The sequence below is a fragment of the Octopus bimaculoides genome, chromosome 5 (assembly GCF_046866305.1).
Source record: "Octopus bimaculoides isolate indiv1 chromosome 5, ASM4686630v1, whole genome shotgun sequence".
Lineage (NCBI taxonomy): Eukaryota > Metazoa > Mollusca > Cephalopoda > Octopoda > Octopodidae > Octopus > Octopus bimaculoides.
This window is the reverse complement of record NC_142932.1, coordinates 89,668,818-89,690,655: the sequence shown is the minus strand read 5'-3', so window position 1 is coordinate 89,690,655 and position 21,838 is coordinate 89,668,818. Positions and strand designations below refer to the sequence as shown.

The window sequence follows — 21,838 nt, the reverse complement described above, 5'->3', positions numbered from 1 at the left end:
AATACAATAAGGTGATGATAACAAAAACCAATGGTTAAGAACTACAAGTGGATTGTGGAGATGTTAGGTTTAAAAAAAAAAAAAGAAGAAAACTAGTTTTCATTCAACTGTTAACAAACATTAATTAAACAGTACACTAGCTAAACAGTCTACAAGACTAATAAAAGAAATAGGTATACAATGCTAAGTATACTAGATGATGATTTAAAAACAAAATAGATATTGAAAATTGCCAAATTAAAACCCAGTTTGGAGATTTTAATTTGGTTCATGGGGAAAATGATTTCTTAAGGAGAATCAACAGTAAGAATACTGTGTACATGCGAAAACAAAATGAACTCTTCATTATTTAGAGTTTTACTATTTAAACCCATTTGACCATGCTAGCTTGAGCAGCATATTTTCAAGGAAGGAGAAAATAGTGCTTTTTTCCCTCACTTTTTGATATTTGTACATTGTTAAGTAAACTTAACAACTGAATCTCCTTCCCACTGTTAGTTACTTAATTGTGTAACTAAATATGTATCTATATACACACACACACATTTACATATGTTTACATCTGTGTGTGTGTGCTTTGTAAATATTTTTACTTACAGATAGCTTATACACAAACACATATACATAAATACATAGAGACATACATAGAATAAAAATACTTGCCTTATTCATATTATTGTTATCATTATGAAAGAGACAGTGCAATATTGAAAGGGGACGGGATGTTGATTTCAAAAACATAGAACCAAAAGCTGTCAAAGTCATCTTTAAAATTTGTAGATCTAAAAATCTTAGCCAAACTACAAGAAAAATAACTAAAATAAAGTTTTGAAAAAATTAAAGAATAGAAACTGAGCGTCTGGAATAAATCTCTGTAGAAATAAAATGGACTCAATGCATTTAATGTGTGTTAGCTAGAATGTCAGGTAAGAGAAATACTATTGTATATGTATATATTTTGTACCTATATATATATATATATATATATATATATATATATATATATATATATATATATATATATATATATATATATATATATATATATATATATATATATATATATATATATATATATATATATATATATATATATATATATATATATGCATATACATGCATACATATATTAATATATTATTCAAATGTTAAGTTAAATGGAATTATATAGCCAGTTCTTAAGGTTTTGCTCAAAGCCTTTGATAATGAAGTACATTTGAATAAAACCTTAAGTCTAGTTCAATAACCCAGTTTACAAAAGATACACACACATATATGTGCACATACGTGTGAAATAGTATGGAGTGCACAAACAGTGGCATACATATGCAATAGTATATATTTTAAAAAGTTTGAAGAATGTTCTGTCCTATGAAATAATATTTAATGAGAAATTAATGAATTATTATATATAAACGTTGAGCAGTGTAAAGTACAGCCAGTGAATTTTAAAAGAAACTGTTTTCCTAATTAACAAGTAGTTCTCTAGATTATTAAAAAAAATATCATTAAAATAAATTAAATAAATAGATTTTGGCATATATGTAGTATGGCTTCATAAATTCTGCATTTCTTTTTTTTCCATTTTCTATTTTTTTGTCTTGTTTTTTAATGGGGAGCTAATCAGTTCTCTTCAATCTTTCATTGCTGGGATCCTGAAAGTAAAAGAATGGAAAAAATAAATAAATTTTTATGTTTTGGAGTACTGATCACATACCAGAGACAGTGCTGCTGTTATACAGAAAAAACATTCCAAATAGAACCAAAACAACAAAAAAAAAAAAGGCTAACTAGTTGTATGTCAAAGGTTCACTCATGAACAGTCACAAACATAATGTTTCTTTTCTGCTGCTACTATAGTATAATTGAGCAGAACTATAGTCAAAAGCATTCCAGCTAACTGTTCTATCTTTTTATGAGTATCTAAGACTACATTATCCAATGTACCATTCTTTGCTTTTTTTTAAATAAGATAATGTAATTTGAGAGTGATGTGACTGCTGCTTCCAGCACTCAGTAACTGCATTGAAGATCCTTTGTTTTTCCCTTCGGGTACCAACTTACAGATGAGCTCAAACTGAACACCAACTATCATCTCAGTAATCATAAACCAATGAAATATCTCTATGGAGTTGCTGTACCTACTTTTCAAGATGAAACTGTCTTAAAAAGGACAGACATATTGAATAATTTAATTGTAAAATAAAGGATGGAGTAATCATAGCTGGAATGTCTTTCATCAAAGGCCTACTTCATCAGAACTGACCAAGGACGAAATTACAACTTCATCAGCCTGGACGGGTCATCTGACTAAATAAAAAAAGAATATGCTTTTGGGATGCACTTGATGCTTGAAATTATAATTTACTGCAATTTTTGTAATTATAATAATCAATTCTTACTTAATTATAATTGATAACAATCACTCCGCATCAGGAGTCATCCCTTCAATGGACTTCCAAACAGTTACTGTCTATCAAATTTCACTCAAAATATTTTGCTTCACTTGAAGCTGTGGTGCTGAGCAATGGGACTGAACCCAAAACCATGTTGATGTGGAGCAAACTTTTTTAAACATACTACCATGCCTTCCTCTATTTACAAAAGCAACTGTGCAGGTATTGAATGAAGTCTTATTCATTGCTTTATCTCTTTATCTTTTCACAGCTGTTACATTATTAATAATTAGCACATCAAACTTAAATTAGATCACCTTAGCCTGCTGTTAATGTCCAGAGACACTATTTCATGTTGACAACATATGCTAATAACTAATTTGTTCATAGCCTGCCAGCCTTTTGTGATGTCACTAGCTGTTTGCCATTATTATTCAATGTCAGTTCAACTGATTTTCATTCTGGAGTTTGGTGAGACGTAGACTGCCATGAATGATCCACAGAAATGGTGAAATGGTGAAATCAAGTGAATGCCATCCACCAGTGTAAATGATTATTTCATTGGCTGGTGCTTAATTAGCATGTGTTGTCAAGATGAGACAGTATCTCTCAACAAGCAGGTTAAGGTAATCTAAGAAGCACATCCAATTCATGTTGGATGTACTAATTATTATTTGTTACAAACACTGCTACTGTTGTTAATAGCCAATTTACATTATCATTATTATTATTAGGCAAGCTGGCAGAATTAGCATGCCAGGCAAAATGCTTAGTGGTATTTTGCCTGTCATCATGTTCTAAGTTCAAATTCTGCTGAGGTCGACTTTACCTTTCATCCTTTCAGGGTTGATAAATTAAGTACCAGTGAAATAACTGGGGTCGTAGTTGACTAGTCACCTCCCACCAAATTTCAGGCCTTGTACCTTCAGTAGAAAGGATTATTGTTATTGTTGTTGTTGTCCATGTTGTCAGTCAGTCACCACCAGTCATGAATAACTGTACATAGCAATATACTTAAGTGGCGTTTTATGCAAGAATGGTATAGTGTAATTGTGGAGAAGTCTAATAATAAATTATTCGAAGTTAACTACAAGATCATTTTGCTGTTCACATATGAAAGAATGATAGTGGAAAAGTAATAAAGGATGCTGGCTGAATGAAGAACAAAATAATTGTTTGCTAACATGCTTAATATAGTGAGCTAAGATATATTAATTCATCAAAATTAGACCCTGTAGTGATAAATATGGGGGAAAAAAATCATCTTATTGCTTAATTCTAGTCTTGAAAAGCAGGGAAACACACACATATTTACTGGAAAAATTTGTTTGTTGAATGTCTGTTTTTCCATACGAGCTTATTAAAGCATTGTTTTTCAGCTGAATGCTCTTCTTTTCATTAACCCTTACCTATTTTCAAATAAAGGATTTCTTATTCCACATGTTTGAAGCCTGGAAATGTTTTGTTGATAGGGGGAAACTATAACAATACCACTGCTTGTAGCTGAATAATTTTTGGAGCAGTGCAAATGTAACCAAATAGACACACACATGCACATATGTGTTTATATATGACGGGATTCTTTCAGTTTCCATCTACCAAATGTACTCTCAAGGCTATGGTTGGCCTGGGGCTATAGTAGGGACTGACTGAATTTGAAATCACATGATTGGGAAGTTGACTTTCTTCACTACACATCTATGCTTATGCCTCTACAAAAGATGCAGTCTATCAAACTAATTAATGGCAGATGCTCTTTAAATTCGCTGCTTATACATAGAAATATAACATGGGTTTAATAACTGATAGGCCAAGATTTCATTTTAGAGTTGGATTGCATTAAAGCAAGGCTAGAAATAGAGTCTTATATAGAAATTATTCATGTATTCTATGGAATTTTATGTAATTTCTATAAATAAAACTACAAAATTTTAAAAGAGATTACAAATTTAAGTCTCCAACTGAGAAACATACCCTGAAAATCTGGTCATGACTATAAAAAGCAACTGAATACTTGATCAACAATATGGCTGATGGGAAAAAATAGAAATACTGTTCACACACACACAAATAGTATGAATTATGAAGGCCTGTGGGTTAGTGGTTAGGTTATTTGGTTCATAAGGTCGTGAGTTCGATATCTGGTGGTGTGTTGTGTCCTTGAGCAAGACACTTTATTTTATGTTGCTCCAGTCCACTCAGCTGGCAAAAATGATTAGTACTTGTATTTCAAAGGGCTAGTCTTACATTCTGTGTCCTGCTGAATTTCTCTGAGAACTACATTAAGATTACATGTGTCTGTGGAATGCTCAGTCAATTGCATACTAATTTCTTGAGCAGGCTGTTCTGTTGATCAGATCAACTGGAACACTCACTGTTGTAAGTGTAAAGTGACAGAATGCCAGTTAATAAAGAGAAGGAATTGTAAAACAATCAACTGATTTCATCAAAGGAATTAAAACAAGTAAGGGAGATAATCCAATAATTTCATTCAACATTTTTGGACAATGCAGTAGATCGTGTCTCAACCGGTAAAAGCAAGGACATGTTTTAGTCTTATGAAACCTCCTCAGTGAGTATATTCCACCTAGTTAGCAATAAAATGTATTCATTATAAATATGCGCGTACGCACACACACACACATGAAATGTAGTATTGCTGATTATGAATATCAATAATATCAGAAAGGGAAAATACTTCAGGAGAGTTTACTACATACATTAAACAAATATAGAAAGGCCTCACATATGATATTGAGAGTTTATAATTTCTGATTATTTGAGTTTATCCAAGTGGTCAATAGACAAAAAGTCGTTTGAGTGGTGTTTGAATTGTTTTTGAAAAAAAAAAATGCAAGGCTAGCCAATCAATAATTTCCAAAAAACATTTGATGGCTCTTTCTCACATCGTTTATGAAAAAAAGGGTGAATGATGAGAAAATATCTGCACAGTTTAAAAATTTGAAGGAAAATAAATCAATACTTACATACAGGTTGAATATAGTTTCCTGGGAAAGTTCCAAATATTCCTGTACGCCCTGAAGTACCCACGTACCACCCATCGTCACACTTTTCCATCACATACACTTCATCTCCTTCCCAAAGTTCTAATTCATCTTCATTCTGAGGTTTATAAGCATAAATTGCACGATACCTAAAAACAAAAAGATAATCATACATAGACACATTATATACATATACAACAGTGTTAACTGTCATATGCTTTGTAACTTTGGAAGTATACTTTTGCCATCATGGGCAATATCAGGAAATTTGATATACATACAATAATTATAATAAAATTTTATCAAATTTCTTAGTGCTTATACAAAATGATGAAATGAATACTAATTTTCACTAATTTTCAAATGAAAAATATTTATCACCTTAAAATTAAATAAAAACTTTTCATAAGTATAACTCCCATAGCTATTCCTGTCATTTTACTCCCTCTTCTACTCATCCTCTGTTTCTATGACATTTTCTCTGATTCTGTGTGTATGTGTGTGAGTGTAGAATTGTTTTACTCATTGCCTGTCACCATGCCTAGTATGTGCTCTTGCCTTTCCCTCTCCTTCACTATACATGATATAAAGTGCAGATGAAAATATCAAACAACCAGCATTTATATCAGCTAGTTTTCACACACACACACTATTCATTTGTGGTGAAAGCATTTCTAGGGTAGCTAAAATAATGAAACAAATTAGTTAATTGATAAATGTAGTGGAAGATATCAGTAACATTTTTCAACTCGGTGACTGAAAGCAATACATGCAATTAATCTGATTGCACATACTAGTTTAAATGCTGCCAAGTAAATTACTTTCCCTTTCCTGTCTACATGGTACAAAGTGCAAATGAAAATTTCAAACAACCAGCATTTATGTCAGCTATTTTATACACACACGCACACACAGTTATTCATTTGCTTTTCCATGCAAATATTGATTGGATGGGAATTATTTGAGTCTACATTTTATGACTGGATGCCCTTCTCGTTGTCAACCTTTACTTGTTTTCCAAGTATGATATTTTTTATTTCACTGATCTTTATAGAGCGGAGCAACTGAACACAGTACACACAATTCACACCACCAACCTCACTCTCTTGTGTGTGACTATCTTTCAATCCAGTGACAAGGCCAGGTCAAGACAACTAAGGATGGAGATGGATACTGTGGATGGCAAAGATGCCTTACATTCCTCAGCTTATTCTCAGGCACCTTCTCCTCCACTAAACCATGACAATTTCTTTTGCAAGTCTGCTGGATCCAGTAACATATACACACACACTTATACAATGTCAAAAAATATTGATACTTTTCTTCATCTATTGAGATTTAAATCATTTTTACAAAATTTTGAATCATAATCTTATTACTCTTGTGTCACATAAAAATGATTCCAACTTTTTATAAGAATCACTAAGTTCCATTTTTAAACAGTTAAAAAATTTTACAATTAAATTTTTTTGATTAAATCCTTGGTGAGTACTTCTAAAAACTGGTTTGGAAAATTTTTGAAATTTTGGATGAGTATATGCATTTCTTAAGCTTAATTTACCAATTTTTCCTTAGATTTTTTTTCAATCTGAAGCAAAAATTTAATCCAATTCATTGTATGAGTATTGTCTGATTGCAATCTGAAGCAAAAACTCCATAATGTGAGAAGAAACTTACGTTTTCAAAGCTAGATCGTCTTCAGGAAGAGTAAATTTAGGTTTTGCTGCTATTTGAATAACTGATGGAGTTTTGTTGATAGGGGACATGGATTTACGACCAGCACTTGGACTTTGTTTTGTTTTCGGAGAAATAATTTGGCTCTCCAGAGAGTTCAAAATGTTGGCATGGTCATTATAACTTGTTTGTTGGTAGTGTTGAGTTGGGGTGGACAAAACAGTTTTGGAGACAGAAGGACTGATTACTGGTGGACTCTGCAAGTGTGAGAGATATCCAGGTCTTTGGTAATTGAAGGCACTTGGTGAGGGTTGTGGTGGCGGCGTGGGAGCATCAAATCCAACTGGTGATAGCATTTCTGGGGTTGCTAAAATGATGAAACAAATTAATCAATTAGTTAATGTAATGGAAGATATTAGTAATGTTTTTTGAGTCAATGACTGAAGGTGGTATACACAATTAATCTGACTGCACAAACTAGTTTGAATGGTGCCAAGTGAATGAAGAGGAGATATAAAATATATCAAAATATAAATATCAAGAGATATCTGGGTCTCAGTATTTTCAAATCATTTTTCAGTAGACAATGTCTTGAGTGTGGCCAACTAATTGGTGCAGGTGTGGATGTATAGTAAGAAATTAGCTTCCCAACCACATGGTTCTGGGTTCAGTCCCACTGCATGGCACTTAGGGTAAATATCTTCTACTATAGCCTCAGGCCAACCAAAGCCTTGTGAGTGGATTTGGTAGATGGAAACTGAAAGAAACCCATTGTGTGTGTGTGTGTTTGTCCCCTGTCACCACTTGACAACCAGTGATGGTTTGTTTATGTCCCTGTAAATTAGCAGCTTGGCAAAAGAGACTGAGGTCAATTTGTTCAACTAAAAATTCTTCAAGGCAGTGTTCCAGCATGGCCACAGTCTAATGACTGAAACAAGTACAAAATATTATTAAGTGTCACAAAATAAAAGTATTGTAACTGAACAAGAAAAAGACAAAAAAGACCCAAGATGCAATTGAGAAAGTAAGAAGCTTAGTCCTCTGAGATATCTGATGAAGCAAATCCATCTCCTGTGCTGACATCATTAGAAAAAAATCCCAGTGATCAGAGAACATACATGTAGAACTTGGAGCAGCTACTCAAATATCAGCTAATTCTGCAGTAGCATTGAGAACAGAATGCCACCAATGAAATTTTTTAGGAAGAAAAAAGTGTGAGGAGTGGGTAACTAAATACAATCATTACATGGTTAAGTTCTGGATAGAGTATAGTGACATTTAGAAATGGAATCAAGATAACAGACAGTCTTACAGAAAAACCAAAAGTTAAAAAACATGTATATATTTTCAGTCACTTATGTATGGATATATATACTTGGGTGCATCATCAGAGCATCTGGAGTTTTACAAAATACCTGGCAACTTGACTGAACTTGTGTATGTGTAATGTAAGACTAACTTAGACAAGGCACCAATACTATTTTAACATTGTATCTATTGACAAGCATCAAATATGTTTGAACAAATATCCACTGAAATACTGGTATTGTGAACTTCTTAACTATGCAGCCAAACCTGCATGGAAGAATGAGATGTAAAACAAACAAACAGAAAATACTCATAATGAGGACTGAAAACCTGTGTGTATTTTTCACAGTGATCAGTTAAAATCATTGATGATCCTCCAAGATATATTGTAATTTTTGATAACATTCCAGTAATTTAATAATTTCTGATTATCTTCCAAATGTAAAATTCTGAGGAATTTCCAAGACTAGCATAATTTTCTAAGGTTGATTGGCATTTAAATATTGATGTTTCCTAAATTTGTTGCAGCATATGCTTTCTGGTTTTCCTTAATGTCAGCCAGTCGATGACTAGGACTTTCTCTAAAGTAAATGTGATTACATGGGCAATTATATATTATTAAAGTCATTACTATCAACCTACAGCACATTAATAATTGTAACTGTTGGAAATATTATGTAATAGTAATAGCTACCTGTCATTGGTGTACATATTACTGACGGTGCAGGGGTTACCAGTGGAGTGGATGGCTGCCTCATCACTTCAACATAACTAATAGGGAAAATACCCTGCCTTGAACCAATGCGGCCTTCAAGCCAGTTCTCATCAACTTTGCGTAATAAGGTAATCATGTCACCCTAGAAGGAGAGGAAAAAATTACATAGTAAGGATATTTATCTGAAACACAAAAACAAAAAAAATATACAGACAGTTAAGAATTTAAAATATGTGTTGTCCTTTTGGTATTATCATCTGCATTGCAAATTGGGCATGTATTAACAATTGCATTATTGAAATTCTCATGCTTCACAAATAAGATTTCACATTCATAATTATTTATATGTTCCTATATGTTTGTCTTATTTGTCTGTCACCTCCACTGGCAGATAGAAGAAATGCTGGTAGATAGAAGAAACTGGTCAATGTTTCAGCTAATGATTCATTTTGTTGTTATTGCAAGATGTTTGCTTTGTGAATGTATTCAGGTGACTAGGAAACGTGTGGATATATAAATTTATCTCAATCTTAGTATACTCACATGATAATTCAAAAGAACATTTTAAGTAGCATTTTTTGTTACTCTATCTGTTATTTCATTTATATGGTCAACCTAAGGTATATCCAAGCTTTAGTATTTGAGGTATGTCTATGTGTGTCCATACATATGTGTGTTATTAGGTATGCAGGCAGTATTACAAAACAATATCATGGATAAAATGAGGAGTACTCAATATCTATTACACAGCAAATATTTATTACAATAGTTAAACTTCACTTAAGTCTTATGCCATGAAAAAGCAATTCTCAAAAATGTATGTGTGTGTATGTACATATCGTGTGGGTGCACATGTAAATAAATAAAATAAAGAAGCAGTGATAAGTTCAAAATATTCTCACACATTTGCATAAGAATTACCTTTTTCAAAGACAACTCCACAGATGTCTGAGCCACAAAATTATACTTTGCACGGGCCTGGCCTTCAGCTTGCAAAGCTGCTGCATTGGCTGCTTCTATTGAAGTTAATACCTGTAATGAATAAACAAGTAGTGATTAATAACTATGACACACCTTATTTACTGACTTATAAAGTAAAATCACCCATACATTTGTTGGCGCACATAACCAGAGGTGATATGGTTGTAGGAGAATCTTAGTTATAGTTGTTGGCACTCCGTCGCTTACAACGTCGAGGGTTCCAGTTGATCTGATCAATGGAACAGCCTCCTCGTGAAATTAACGTGCAAGTGGCTGAGCACTCCACAGACACGTGTACCCTTAACGTAGTTCTCGGGGATATTCAGCGTGACACAGTGTGACAAGGTTGACCCTTTGAATTACAGGCACAACAGAAACAGGAAGTAAGAGTGAGAGAAAGTTGTGGTGAAAGAGTACACCAGAAAGTTGTGATGAAAGAGTACATCCCCTGCCGGAGCCTCATGGAGCTTTAGGTATTTTCGCTCAATAAACACTCACAACGCCCGGTCTGGGAATTGAAACCACGATCCTATGACCATGAGTCCGCTGTCTTAACCACTGGGCCATTGCACCTCCCCATAGTTATAGTACTACTATGTGAAAGTGCATAGGTTAGTGGTTAGGGCGTTAGAACCCTGATCACAAGGTTGTGTCTTTGATTTCCAGCTCAAGTCTCACATACTGTTCGTGAGCAACCATTTATTTCCTTCATGTTGGTCCAGTTCATTCAGCTGAAAATGGTTACCAGCAACAGCTTGGTGTGTCCTGTTCAAGAAGGTGTATTGTACTCTTGATTGTTTACACCTGACAGAAGCTGGGATAAGCTCCAGCCTCATGATCCTATAGGGTTGTGATAGATCTAAGATTATGGGGGAATTATTTCAGTATTGATGTTCTATGAGCATAATCAGTAGAAGCCATGCATCTTTCATCTTACAAAAAAATGTTGTGGCCTTCTTTGTGCCTTTTTTAAGAAATTGGTAGTGGTGGATCAAATGTCTTGTGTTAGCTATTTAATTATTTCCTTTTCCATTCAGACTTCAAATATCAAGTTAACTTTGCCTGCACTACTTAAGCAGAATTGATGGAGCACTAGTCGAGTGGTAGATCAAATTCCTTGTGCTATCGAGTTATGTCCCTTTAGTCTGAATTCAACTTCCTTCTGAAGTCGATAAAATAGACATCACTTATGTGCATTAGAGTTGTTTTAATTAATTGAAGGTGTCATCATCCAAAATGTATGGCCATATACCAATAATAAAAATCAATTTTTGTTACATCATAGGTGAGAAGCCTAACTGGGTAAATATTGGGATATCTGCTAACAGGTTATGAGCACAAATACATAGCTGGAATTTTATTTCATTTTCTTTTTGTATGTTTCTGTGCAAAATGCTTAATTCTACATCATCTTAATTCCTATAACTATTGGGAGTAGGTACCAGATCACCTTAGAATGTTCTGCCACTTGTCTCAGTTGGGACAGGTTCTGGATATTGGTTGGGTTTATAGGTTATATGTTATCATCAGGTATGCAACAGCACAGACCATTCAACATTGAACATGATATGCACAAGTGGACAGCTTCTTTAGTCCTAATCAGTTCTTACTAATGTTTTACAGCATCAGTTTCCACCATCATTAGGTGGCTACCTTCCCCAAATAGAAAAGATTCCTTTCTTAATTTTGTTGTTGATATTCAGCCCTAGAACAGCCCTGATCAAGTAGGCCTATAATGAAAAACACCATAATTGTGATAAACACATCTCTTCTTCAAACAATATAACTAGGACTACATTGCGTATTGTTCCAGTTTGATAATGGTCAGATGTGGTTTGGCTGATGTTTTTAGATAAGAAAAACCGTGTAGAGGTTCCTTCTTTGGCTAGGACTCTTGTTGTATGTTATAAAAGACAATGTAGGAGTAGGATGATTAAATGCCTTCCAATATTTACTATTTACTATGTACTTACATGAGCTGTTTTTTTTAAATTTTAAATTCCATTGGAGCTAGCTGTACCTTTCATCTGTCTGGGATGAATAAAATAAATACTAGTAATATTCTCAGACCAATTTAATCAACTATATTTTTCTCTCAATTGCTCCATGACAAATGTGAAAAATTAATTACTTAATAGAAACAGTACAAGGAAGGCGGCGAGCTGGCAGAATCGTTAGCACGCCGGGCGAAATGCTTAGCATTATTTCGTCTGCCGTTACGTTCTGAGTTCAAATTCTGCCGAGGTCGACTTTGCCTTTCATCCTTTCTGGGTCGATAAATAAAGTACCAGTTACGCACTGTGGTCGATGCAATCGACCTAATCCCTTTGTCTGTCCTTATTTATTCCCTCTATGTTTATCCCCTTGTGGGCAATAAAGAAATAAGAAACAGTACAAGGAAGGGAGTGAATGCTATTTTTTATGATTTAATTTCATCCTTCAACATTCTCAGTCCATTATATCTTAGCTTTACATTTCACCCATATGTAGTTGCTGTTATTCTTTAGGTAAGGTAAGATGGATTCAGATCAAACAGATTTTTGATCAAAGTTATCTAGCCATGACCATCTTGTCTTTTCAGTTATAGTCAATCTCAGATTATATATTCTGATATGTCCACTTCCTTGGAAGAGGGTGGAGGAGACAACAGTAGTGTGTGATATAGGAATATTAGCTGCTATTTCTAGAGGATTGACTATGTACAGGCTCTCTCATTGGGTCAATGGCTTGTACACTCATTTGACTGCCTGTGGATAGGAAACAACTACCTCTAAGTCAGAACCATTTGTAAGTAAAATAGTAATGCACCAAGAGACTTACCTATCTAGACCTATCTCTTACAAGCACCTGCCTGTGTTTGTAAGGGATAGGTCTAGTTGATTATGGAAAAAGAGAAAACCAATATTTAGCTTGGATTTGATTTTCATCCTTGTAGAGCTGTTGTTTAACCCCAGGTTAGCCTTAACTGAACCTATGATTAAAGTACTTTTTTCAGGCCATGTTCATCCAAGGATATATAATCTAATGTGTCCTTCCCATTTTAATATAGTAGAGTGTCACTGGAACAAAATTAGGCTGTTATATCTACACTATTGAAAGACAGTAGAGTTACTCCCTCCAGATTTGATAATAAAGTTATTTAAAATATGAGGTGGATTCTTGAGACTCTACTTTCCCCTCTTCAGAAAAATAAATATAGGCCTAGTCAATAGAAAATATAGAAAAGTTTTGAAAGTTAGTGAGAGTAGCTTATGTATTAGACTGCTTGAGTACATATCCTAATGAATTCGGTATCTCTATAGTTTGAGATCTAATCATGCCTTTGCCTGTCATCACTCAAGGGTTGATAAAATGATGAGCTTATTGTATACAGTGCTCAGGAGTAACTACAACTCATCAGAAAAAGGTGACAGAGGGGACAGAAAGCAGTAATAATCCACATAAAGAAAGACAGCAATGATAGCCAAAAGTGCATGCATAGTAGACAGGATAAAACAAGACAGAAAAGTGAACTGTAACAAAATCATAAAGCGGAAACGGTGCATGGGCATGTGAGGAGTAGTTTTGACAGATTTGAATAAGAAAAGACATTTTCAAACTTTTATCATTTATCACAAATGCCACACCTTCCTATTATGAAATAGACAACTTTCAATATAATACCACATTATTATCTATTTAATCAGGCAAAAAGTATTGAATTTGAATTTTCTTTAATCTTCTATGTGTGTTTAATGGTTTATCAGCTTTTTTTGACAAATTAACGCACATATCACTGACAAGTGAGGTATGCATGCATGTACACACATGCACACATGCGCACACACGCACAAGCACACATACACACACACGCACAAGCACACATACACACACACACGCATGCACACACACACACACACACACAAACAAACTCTACACCAGCTGCTGGTTTCAAACCAGTGCTCCCTTTGTATTGCCACCTGCACCAGGTGTTGTAATCTGACAAAAGACCACCACCACCACCATCATTTCATGCTTGATTTCTCTGTTGGCATGGGTATGGCAGTTTGTTACAGTATCTCCACTTTCAAAACAGCAAGAACAAAACACTAGTGGTGAGTTTCAACTTACAAGTGTTCATTATCTTATCATTCAGGTATTTTCCTTATAATCATTGAAGCAGTAAGAATGAAGTAAGAGACAGCAAGAATAAAAGAATAAAAAGTTGACCAAAAAAAAAAAGCTAAAAGAGAAGAAAATGAAATTATGTCAGTGTACTTTATACCAACCTCAACATAGCTGCATGGGAAGATGCCATAACGTCCATGCTTCTCCCCTGCAAACCAATTCTTATCAAGTCGATGGTGAAGATAAAGAATGTCTCCTTTTCTAAATGATAATTCTCTGTAAAGAAATGAGAGGAACAATGAAATATAAGACAAAGTTTGGTAATTACGGAAAGTAAATATCTTATTAATCATCTGGCAAACGATATAGATTCAGTTTGAGTCTTTTCTGCTGCTCTTTTGAATCCTCTGTGGGATTTGAACTAAGAATGTAAAGAACTGGGAACAAATACTGCATTGTGTTTTCTGATGCTCTAATAATTCTGCCAATCCACACTGTTTTGAGAGTCAATAATACCTAGAGTCATTGATAATCACAAGAATACTGTGGTCATTGGAGTTTAAATCCCCATCAACCTTTAAAGCACAAAGAAGATTCATTTGTGGGTTCTTAGCTACAGCCTCTTGCTTAAGGAAGCCTGAAGTATTAGTCAATAAAATTGAATCCAGTACTGGACTAGTACTTTATCCATTCTGAAAGAATGGAAAGTAGTTTTGACTTCAATAGGATTTGAATCAGAATGTAAAAATCCAGAACTAAATAGTATGGTATTTTGTCCAATTCTGCCCATTAGCTGATGTATAAAGGTGAGATGACAGTGTTAGTATGGCCATTTGATGGAAATAGAGTGCACAAAGAAAGAGAAGGTCAAGGAAGATGTATAGAAAGGTAAAGTTTGATTGTTGGACCCTCATAGATGAAGTGTCATAGGATCAATAGATGTAAGAATATGAGGTATTGCAGACCTGTCTGAAACCTATGGTAACACAGATAAAACCAAATGTTAAAACTTATGGTGACTCTATTTCTAGTAAGATATGATTGGAGTTGGTCTACAGTTGCTGCTGCTGTTTAACCCCGAGATATTGTTCATGAGTAAACCTATGATCAAAGAAGTTCTATTCAGTAATCTTATCATACACAGTATCTAAAAAAATATAATCTAGTGCTTCTTTCTATTTTCTAACACTGCAGGGTGAGATTTTAATGAGATGTGGCTGTTAATACTGGCAAAGCAAGGGATCATCTTGATATACAATTGAACCTGGCTGTGCTGTACAAAGAGATCTTAATTAAGGAATGCTATGGATTTAATAATATCTCTGATATTTGACAAGTGACATGTAAATATTGAAGATAATATCCAACCGAATAGAGTATGAAATTACACAGTTCAAGACTTTGTGAATCTGAAATTTACATCCCAGCAAAAAGCAGAAATCAGGACTAGAAATGGGGGTAGAAATTCGCAAATAACTGTCATATTCACATAGGAATTGTATATATATATATATATATAAATAATATATGAGTATATGTACATGTATGTACATACCTTCATCTACATGTATATACAGATGCATATCTGGGTATATATATATATCTATATATATATATATATATATATATATATATATATATGTACTGTTGGAAGCAAAGTCATCAAGTGCAGAGAATATTAAGTAATTTATAGAGATCAAACTAAAGTTGCATAATCCTAGTTGACAATATTAAAATGAGATGTTCTAAGGGAGATAACCGATATCAATCATTCAATTTTGTTTGACATTCTTTTTACATCAAAACTTTTGATCACAACTCGAAATTTATTTGATGAATTGAAAATAATCCAACTCGTGTCAATTACAAAATAAATACCACATACATATATAAAACAAAATGTTGGACCAATTCTGCTACTGAATATTAGCAGCCTGCCACAGCTCACAACAGAAGCAAAATTCTGTACCTGAGAAATCTTTCTGCATGCTTTCAAGCAATATGCATAGCATTTACTGCAATGCCTCTATCTACACACATAGCAATTGCTGGGCTACACGTACCAAGATATGTTGTGTTTTACACAGACAGGAAAGAAAGAAGTCAGGTAGAGTTGCCATCATTAACCTTGTTGTCACATTCAAAATGTCTGTAATACACTTGTAGTACACACAGCAACTCAATATGTACAGCATATCATAGACCTAACATCTCAAATGACAATGGTAAATTTGAGAAAAACTTTAGAATAATCTAAGAAGTATTAACTAAACTAGATCATGGGTGACTTCAACTTCCCAAACATCAAATATCTTGAAAACAACATACTATCAGGAAGATTATGTCATGAACAAAATCTTGGTCTCACTAAAAACGATGTTCATAGAACAAATAATACTTTACCCACCAGGAGCAACAACATTTTAGTCTTAATCTGCAGTTTGAAGTGATGTCAAAGATTTTCTTAGATCATAACAATAGAATTGACAATTATGATTGGAAGCAAATCAAAGATGTGTAACCCTGTCCAACCTAAACTTCAACAAAGCTGATAGGAAATCATTTCAAAAAGATATCCTGAAACAAAACTGGCCCAGAAGTACTCCTCTATGCAAGACAATGACATGAAACTTAAACATGTCAATAATGCAAGTTATATGCATTAAATTTGTCCAGAGAGGAGAGCCGATACATGCAAAGACATTATTCCTAGAGACAGAAGGGACCTTATGAGATAAAGAACAAAGATCATAATTCACTTAAATAAACAACTTAATGACAGAGAGAAATCCCACTTATACAAGGCACTTTCAGAGATTGAAAAACTCAGATTATTTCATTAAAAAGAGAGGGAAATATAAAAATGAACTTCTAAAGTTTTCTACATATGTGCAAAAACATTTGCAGTGTGAGATACACAAATAAATAAGCCTGGTGAGTTGTTCAACACTGCAACTTTACATAAGGGAGAGGCAACCATCAACTCCATTTACATAAAAGAGGATGGTGTAATATTGGCCACTGATGAGATGAAGTTGAACTCAGCAATAGGCCTTGGTCGTTTTCCAGTGATTCATTTAAAGAAAACACTTGGGAAAAGAAAGCTCTTGCAAAATCACAGCAGATGCTCTCTTCTGGAGCTTCCCTTGCTTGTGACTAACTTCCCCCCAAATTAAAAGAATATATAATAAGCCCTATCCATAAAGGAGAACGCAGAGCAGATGCTAAAAATTACCAGACTTTTTCTCTAGGGGACTCTTTAGCTTTGCCAGGTACAAGACAGCCTCTCTAGTGCTAAAGTTACTACAGTGGTTGATGATATGAAGGGCATCCGGCTATTGAAACCCTGCTGAAAAATGGAACATGTGAGCAAGACATGGTCTCTGACTACCTAAGAGGCCAGTAACTCCAAATGATGGTGCTTTCTGACTAGGTTACAAGGTCTCAAATACGGTGGAATTCACCTTCAACCTTTCACAAATACTTCATTTCACTGACCCTAGAAACATAAAAGGTAAAGTTGACCTCAGTGAGATCTGAAATGAGAATGTAAAGAGCCATTTCTAAATATACCACAAGGCATTTTTTTCCACATCCTAATGATCCTGCCAATAATATTAACAATAATATCAGCTAATTAATTTACTACTCCTTTCTGCCCTCTTTCACTTCTCCCATTTCTACTCACAGAGAACAGTCATAACACATTACAGGGATAATGGCTTTGCTACTGAAGTTCTGTATGTCAGTGTATAGTGGTAGGGGAGCTCAGAAGATAGGATGGTAACAGGTCAATGGAGGAGCTGAAGGAGAAAAGGAAAAAAACAGCCAAGAACAACATAGATAGGAAAAGCAAAAAGAGAAAGGAGGAGGAAGTTAAAAAAGAAGTCATATTTTCAGATAGTTATTATTGTTGGTATGACTTCTCTTACTTCTTCCTTTGAAAACTCTGACTCATTTTGAAGATATAAATAATTAAATACACCAAATTAAAATATTAATTGAAATAAAGGTGATGGATGGTAGAATCGGTACTGCATTGGCCTAAATGTGTTCTGATATTTAATTGAATATCTGAGTCCAATTATTACAAGAGAATAACTTGGCCTTTCCTCTTTCTAAAATAAAGTACCAGCAAAATACCAGTCAAAATATAGGAGCCTTTTTTATTCTTACCCTAAAAATTTCTGGTTGTGTGTCTAAGAATGAAATGAATTAAAATATTCCAAGAAAGCAAACTGTCACCCAACCTCTCAAGTGTTTTTATTTATTTATTTATTTATTTTTGTCTAGTGGTGATGGACAGAAAATCTTAAATTTGTCACCACCAGTTAGTCATCACTAGCTTTAGCTGGGTTCATAAGTCAGCAGCAAAAAAGAACAAGCTAATCAATCATTTTTTAAATAAAAAGATCCAAAGTTTGTATTCAGTTTCTGTGGTGATTAAGCAATTGAGATGTAAATCTTCTACAGGAGTCTATTAGAGCTAGCTTACTTTACTAAAAGATGCAGCCTTTTACTTACAACTACAGCATCTAATTTAGAGATGCTAGCTGGACTAGATTGGCCCCTCCCACACATACACAAACAGTATCAGTGATAGATTATGAACTACTGACTTTCACCATAAATTATGTAATATCCTATTGACTACAGTCATAGATAAGAGCACAAGACTACATAATTTGTAGTATTTAGTTTCATCTCCCCATATTCTGCAATCATAGTTCCCATTAGAATTCATAGATTAAATACCAGTGACATAAAGATGCTGTACTTAGTTAACTATGACCCTCCACCCTTATAAAAAAAATTACCATTTTACCTAAATAAAATATTTGATGATCTACTATAATTATTGCTCCTAAAAAACCCACTACCATCACCATTTGCAGCTACAACCATTAGTTTCACTATTGTAGAGCATTAACCCAACAATTATGATACTTAAATTGACTGATTGGTTCAACTTACTCTAAAAAATAGGTCTAGTGCCTTAGAAACAGAACTCTCCTCATCATCATTATATTATCATTATATATTATTAATATATTTCAAATCTTGCCAGCATCATCTTTGCCTTCAACAAAATAAGTAACAGCCAAGCATTAAGGTCAGTTAATTGACTCCACCTTTCTCTAACATTTGTGACCTGTTAGAAATACTTAACTTTATTATAATAGGAAGGGTAGTAGTAAAATCTGTAGTAAAACATTAAGACTTGCAGTATTTCATAATGTGCTTCTACATTCTGATTTCAAATTCTGCTAGGGCCTACTTATTCTCATTTTATACTTCCCAAGTCAATAAAATAGGCACCAGTTAATTACTGGAGTGGATTAAAGTAGAAAACTGTAGACTTGTGTCTATATTAGAAATCATTATGATTATCATTATTATTATTGGTTAAGAGTAGTGAGTTAGCAGAATCATAAGCATGCTGGACACAATGCTTAGCAGCATTTCTTCTGGTTTTGTGCTCTGAGTTCAAATTCCACCAAGGTCAACTTAATCTTTCATCCTTCTGGAGTCTATAAAGTAAGTACCAATTAAGCACTGGGGTTGATGCAATCGACTGTCCCCCTCCCATCATGTTCAGGCTATGTGCTTATAATAGAAAGCATTATTGGTTCAGAAAGTGATGGAATGGAACAACTGGAGTTCTGGACCAGGTACCACTCAGTATTTCAGTGTTATTTTTCTACATTCTGAGTTCAAACTTTGCCAGTGTCAGTATTGCCTTTTATTGCTACAAAGTCGATAAAATAAGTGCTAGACATACATTATAATAATAATTCACTATATACCAGACAGCAGAATTGGGAGAGTGGTGAACAAACAAAATTACTTAATTTCTTAAGTTCAACTCTACTGTTCAGTTCAGTCTTTTGGGGTTTATAGAATAAGTATTAATTAATCAGGCATTGTGGTTGTTTAAAGACCAGTTTAAATTGTATGAAATATGAATATCTTTGCCAATAATAATGGTAATGATAATTGATTATTTGGTCATAACTCTTCCCCAAAGTATATGGCTTCATACCAATATTAGAAATACATATTAGGTATTACATGCTATAGGAAGAGCACAAGACAACATGTTCTGCAGTATTTAGTTATGTTCCTTTATGTTTTGAGTTCAAATCTTGCACCAAATTTTGGTGTTCATTAAAATAGACAATCGAACCAGCTAGCTATTGACTGGTGTTATTCATATCTCTGTGAATTTATGTGGCACAGAAGATGTGAAAATTGTAATTTGTTTGAGAAATTGATTGAATGTATTTCTAACTGGCTATACTCTCTCTCAAATTCTGTGGACCTTGTGTTAATGAAATTTTTGGTGGTATCTCTGTTTACATTTCACAGCATGCATACTGGTGTTTTTATAAATTAACCGAGTTTGAACAAGAGACATGAAGTTTATATCCCATGAGAAACATGTTCAGAATGTTAGTTGTTCTCCAGAGTGCAATTTTCTGCAACTGCTTGGCATGTGGTTTGACTGGAAACTACAGGCAATAAAAACTGTGTCCATTTTTATCTTAGTGTTTCACATTCTTTTGATCAATGTCCACATTCTTTTGATATTATTAGTAGCATTTAGTATTTGGTTATAGTCTTGAAAGTTCTGAGTTCAAATCTCAGGGAGATTATCTTTGTTTCTCATCTTTCTGGGATTGATGAAAAAAGCACAAGACATGTATTGGGGTTGATATAAATGACTATACCCCACCTGCAAATTTGAAGTCTTTTGCTTATATAATAAATTATTATTATTTGTACTAGTTTGAAGGCAGTAAACAGACATGACAGAATACTTGACAAAAGGATTTTTAGTTAGGTCTCATCCCTTTACTTTCAAAGTTCAAATCCTGCTGAGGCAGACTCTGCCATTTGTCGTTCTATAGTTGATAAAATACAGCACCAGTTTACTGACTTTATCTTTCACTCAAAATGTGTGCCTTTGAGGAAAATTTCAAAATATCATCAATGTAAAGGTGGGGATAACAAAATTGGTAGAACACCAAGAAACAAAAGTTTTGTAGTATTTAGTTACAGTTCTTTCTCCTGCTGGAGTTAGCTTTGTTTGACATGATTCTGGGTTGTTAAAATAGTACAAAGTACTGAGATTGATAATAATTAGCTACATGACTTGCTTCTAAATTTCTGGTCTTATAAAACAATTTAAGAAATTAAAAGAAAAAATAGAATATTACTCTTATTAAAAAAAGAGTACATGCAAAATTCGTAGAGTACCAAACAAAACACACTCTGGTATTTAGTTTTGCTCCTTTACATTGTGTTCAAATTCTTCTGGGATGAACCCATTTGGAGTTGCTGGTGTTTTTTCTCCAACTCCTCTGAGACTGAGCAGACCTCTGATCAAGGACATTCCAGTCATGACTATCTTTATCTTTTTAAGGATATCTAAGATAGTATTATCCAATGTACCCTTCTAGTCTTTTAAGATGTGATTTGAGAAGGATTTGGCTACTATTTCTAGTAAATTGAGCAACTACAAATAAGTTTCCACACTGGCTTAAAACAAGAACCAGGCAATTATTGAGATTGATTTTAATAGACTCTATTATGACTCTACCAGTCTAATACAAATTTAGGGCTTTTTGGTTTTATGATATTTCAGGGTC

The 21,838-nt window shown here is 33.8% G+C and overlaps 1 protein-coding gene across 50 annotated transcripts in view; it reads right to left on the bottom strand.

Annotated features, from left to right (window-relative positions):
- Positions 1 to 1,569: 1,569 nt before the first annotated feature.
- Positions 1,570 to 21,838, bottom strand: part of LOC106869124 (sorbin and SH3 domain-containing protein 1) — a 487,488-nt gene continuing 467,219 nt past the window's right edge. For all 50 annotated transcript variants that reach the window (XM_089352588.1, XM_089352590.1, XM_089352584.1 and 47 more), the window contains 6 exons: positions 14,348 to 14,462; positions 10,020 to 10,130; positions 9,078 to 9,240; positions 7,079 to 7,442; positions 5,384 to 5,550; positions 1,570 to 1,655 (listed from right to left, as the gene is read on the bottom strand). In XM_089352588.1, coding sequence (XP_089208714.1) covers positions 1,654 to 1,655; positions 5,384 to 5,550; positions 7,079 to 7,442; positions 9,078 to 9,240; positions 10,020 to 10,130; positions 14,348 to 14,462 — 922 coding nt within the window. In that variant the 3' untranslated portion in view covers positions 1,570 to 1,653. The remainder of the gene's footprint in view (positions 1,656 to 5,383; positions 5,551 to 7,078; positions 7,443 to 9,077; positions 9,241 to 10,019; positions 10,131 to 14,347; positions 14,463 to 21,838) is intronic.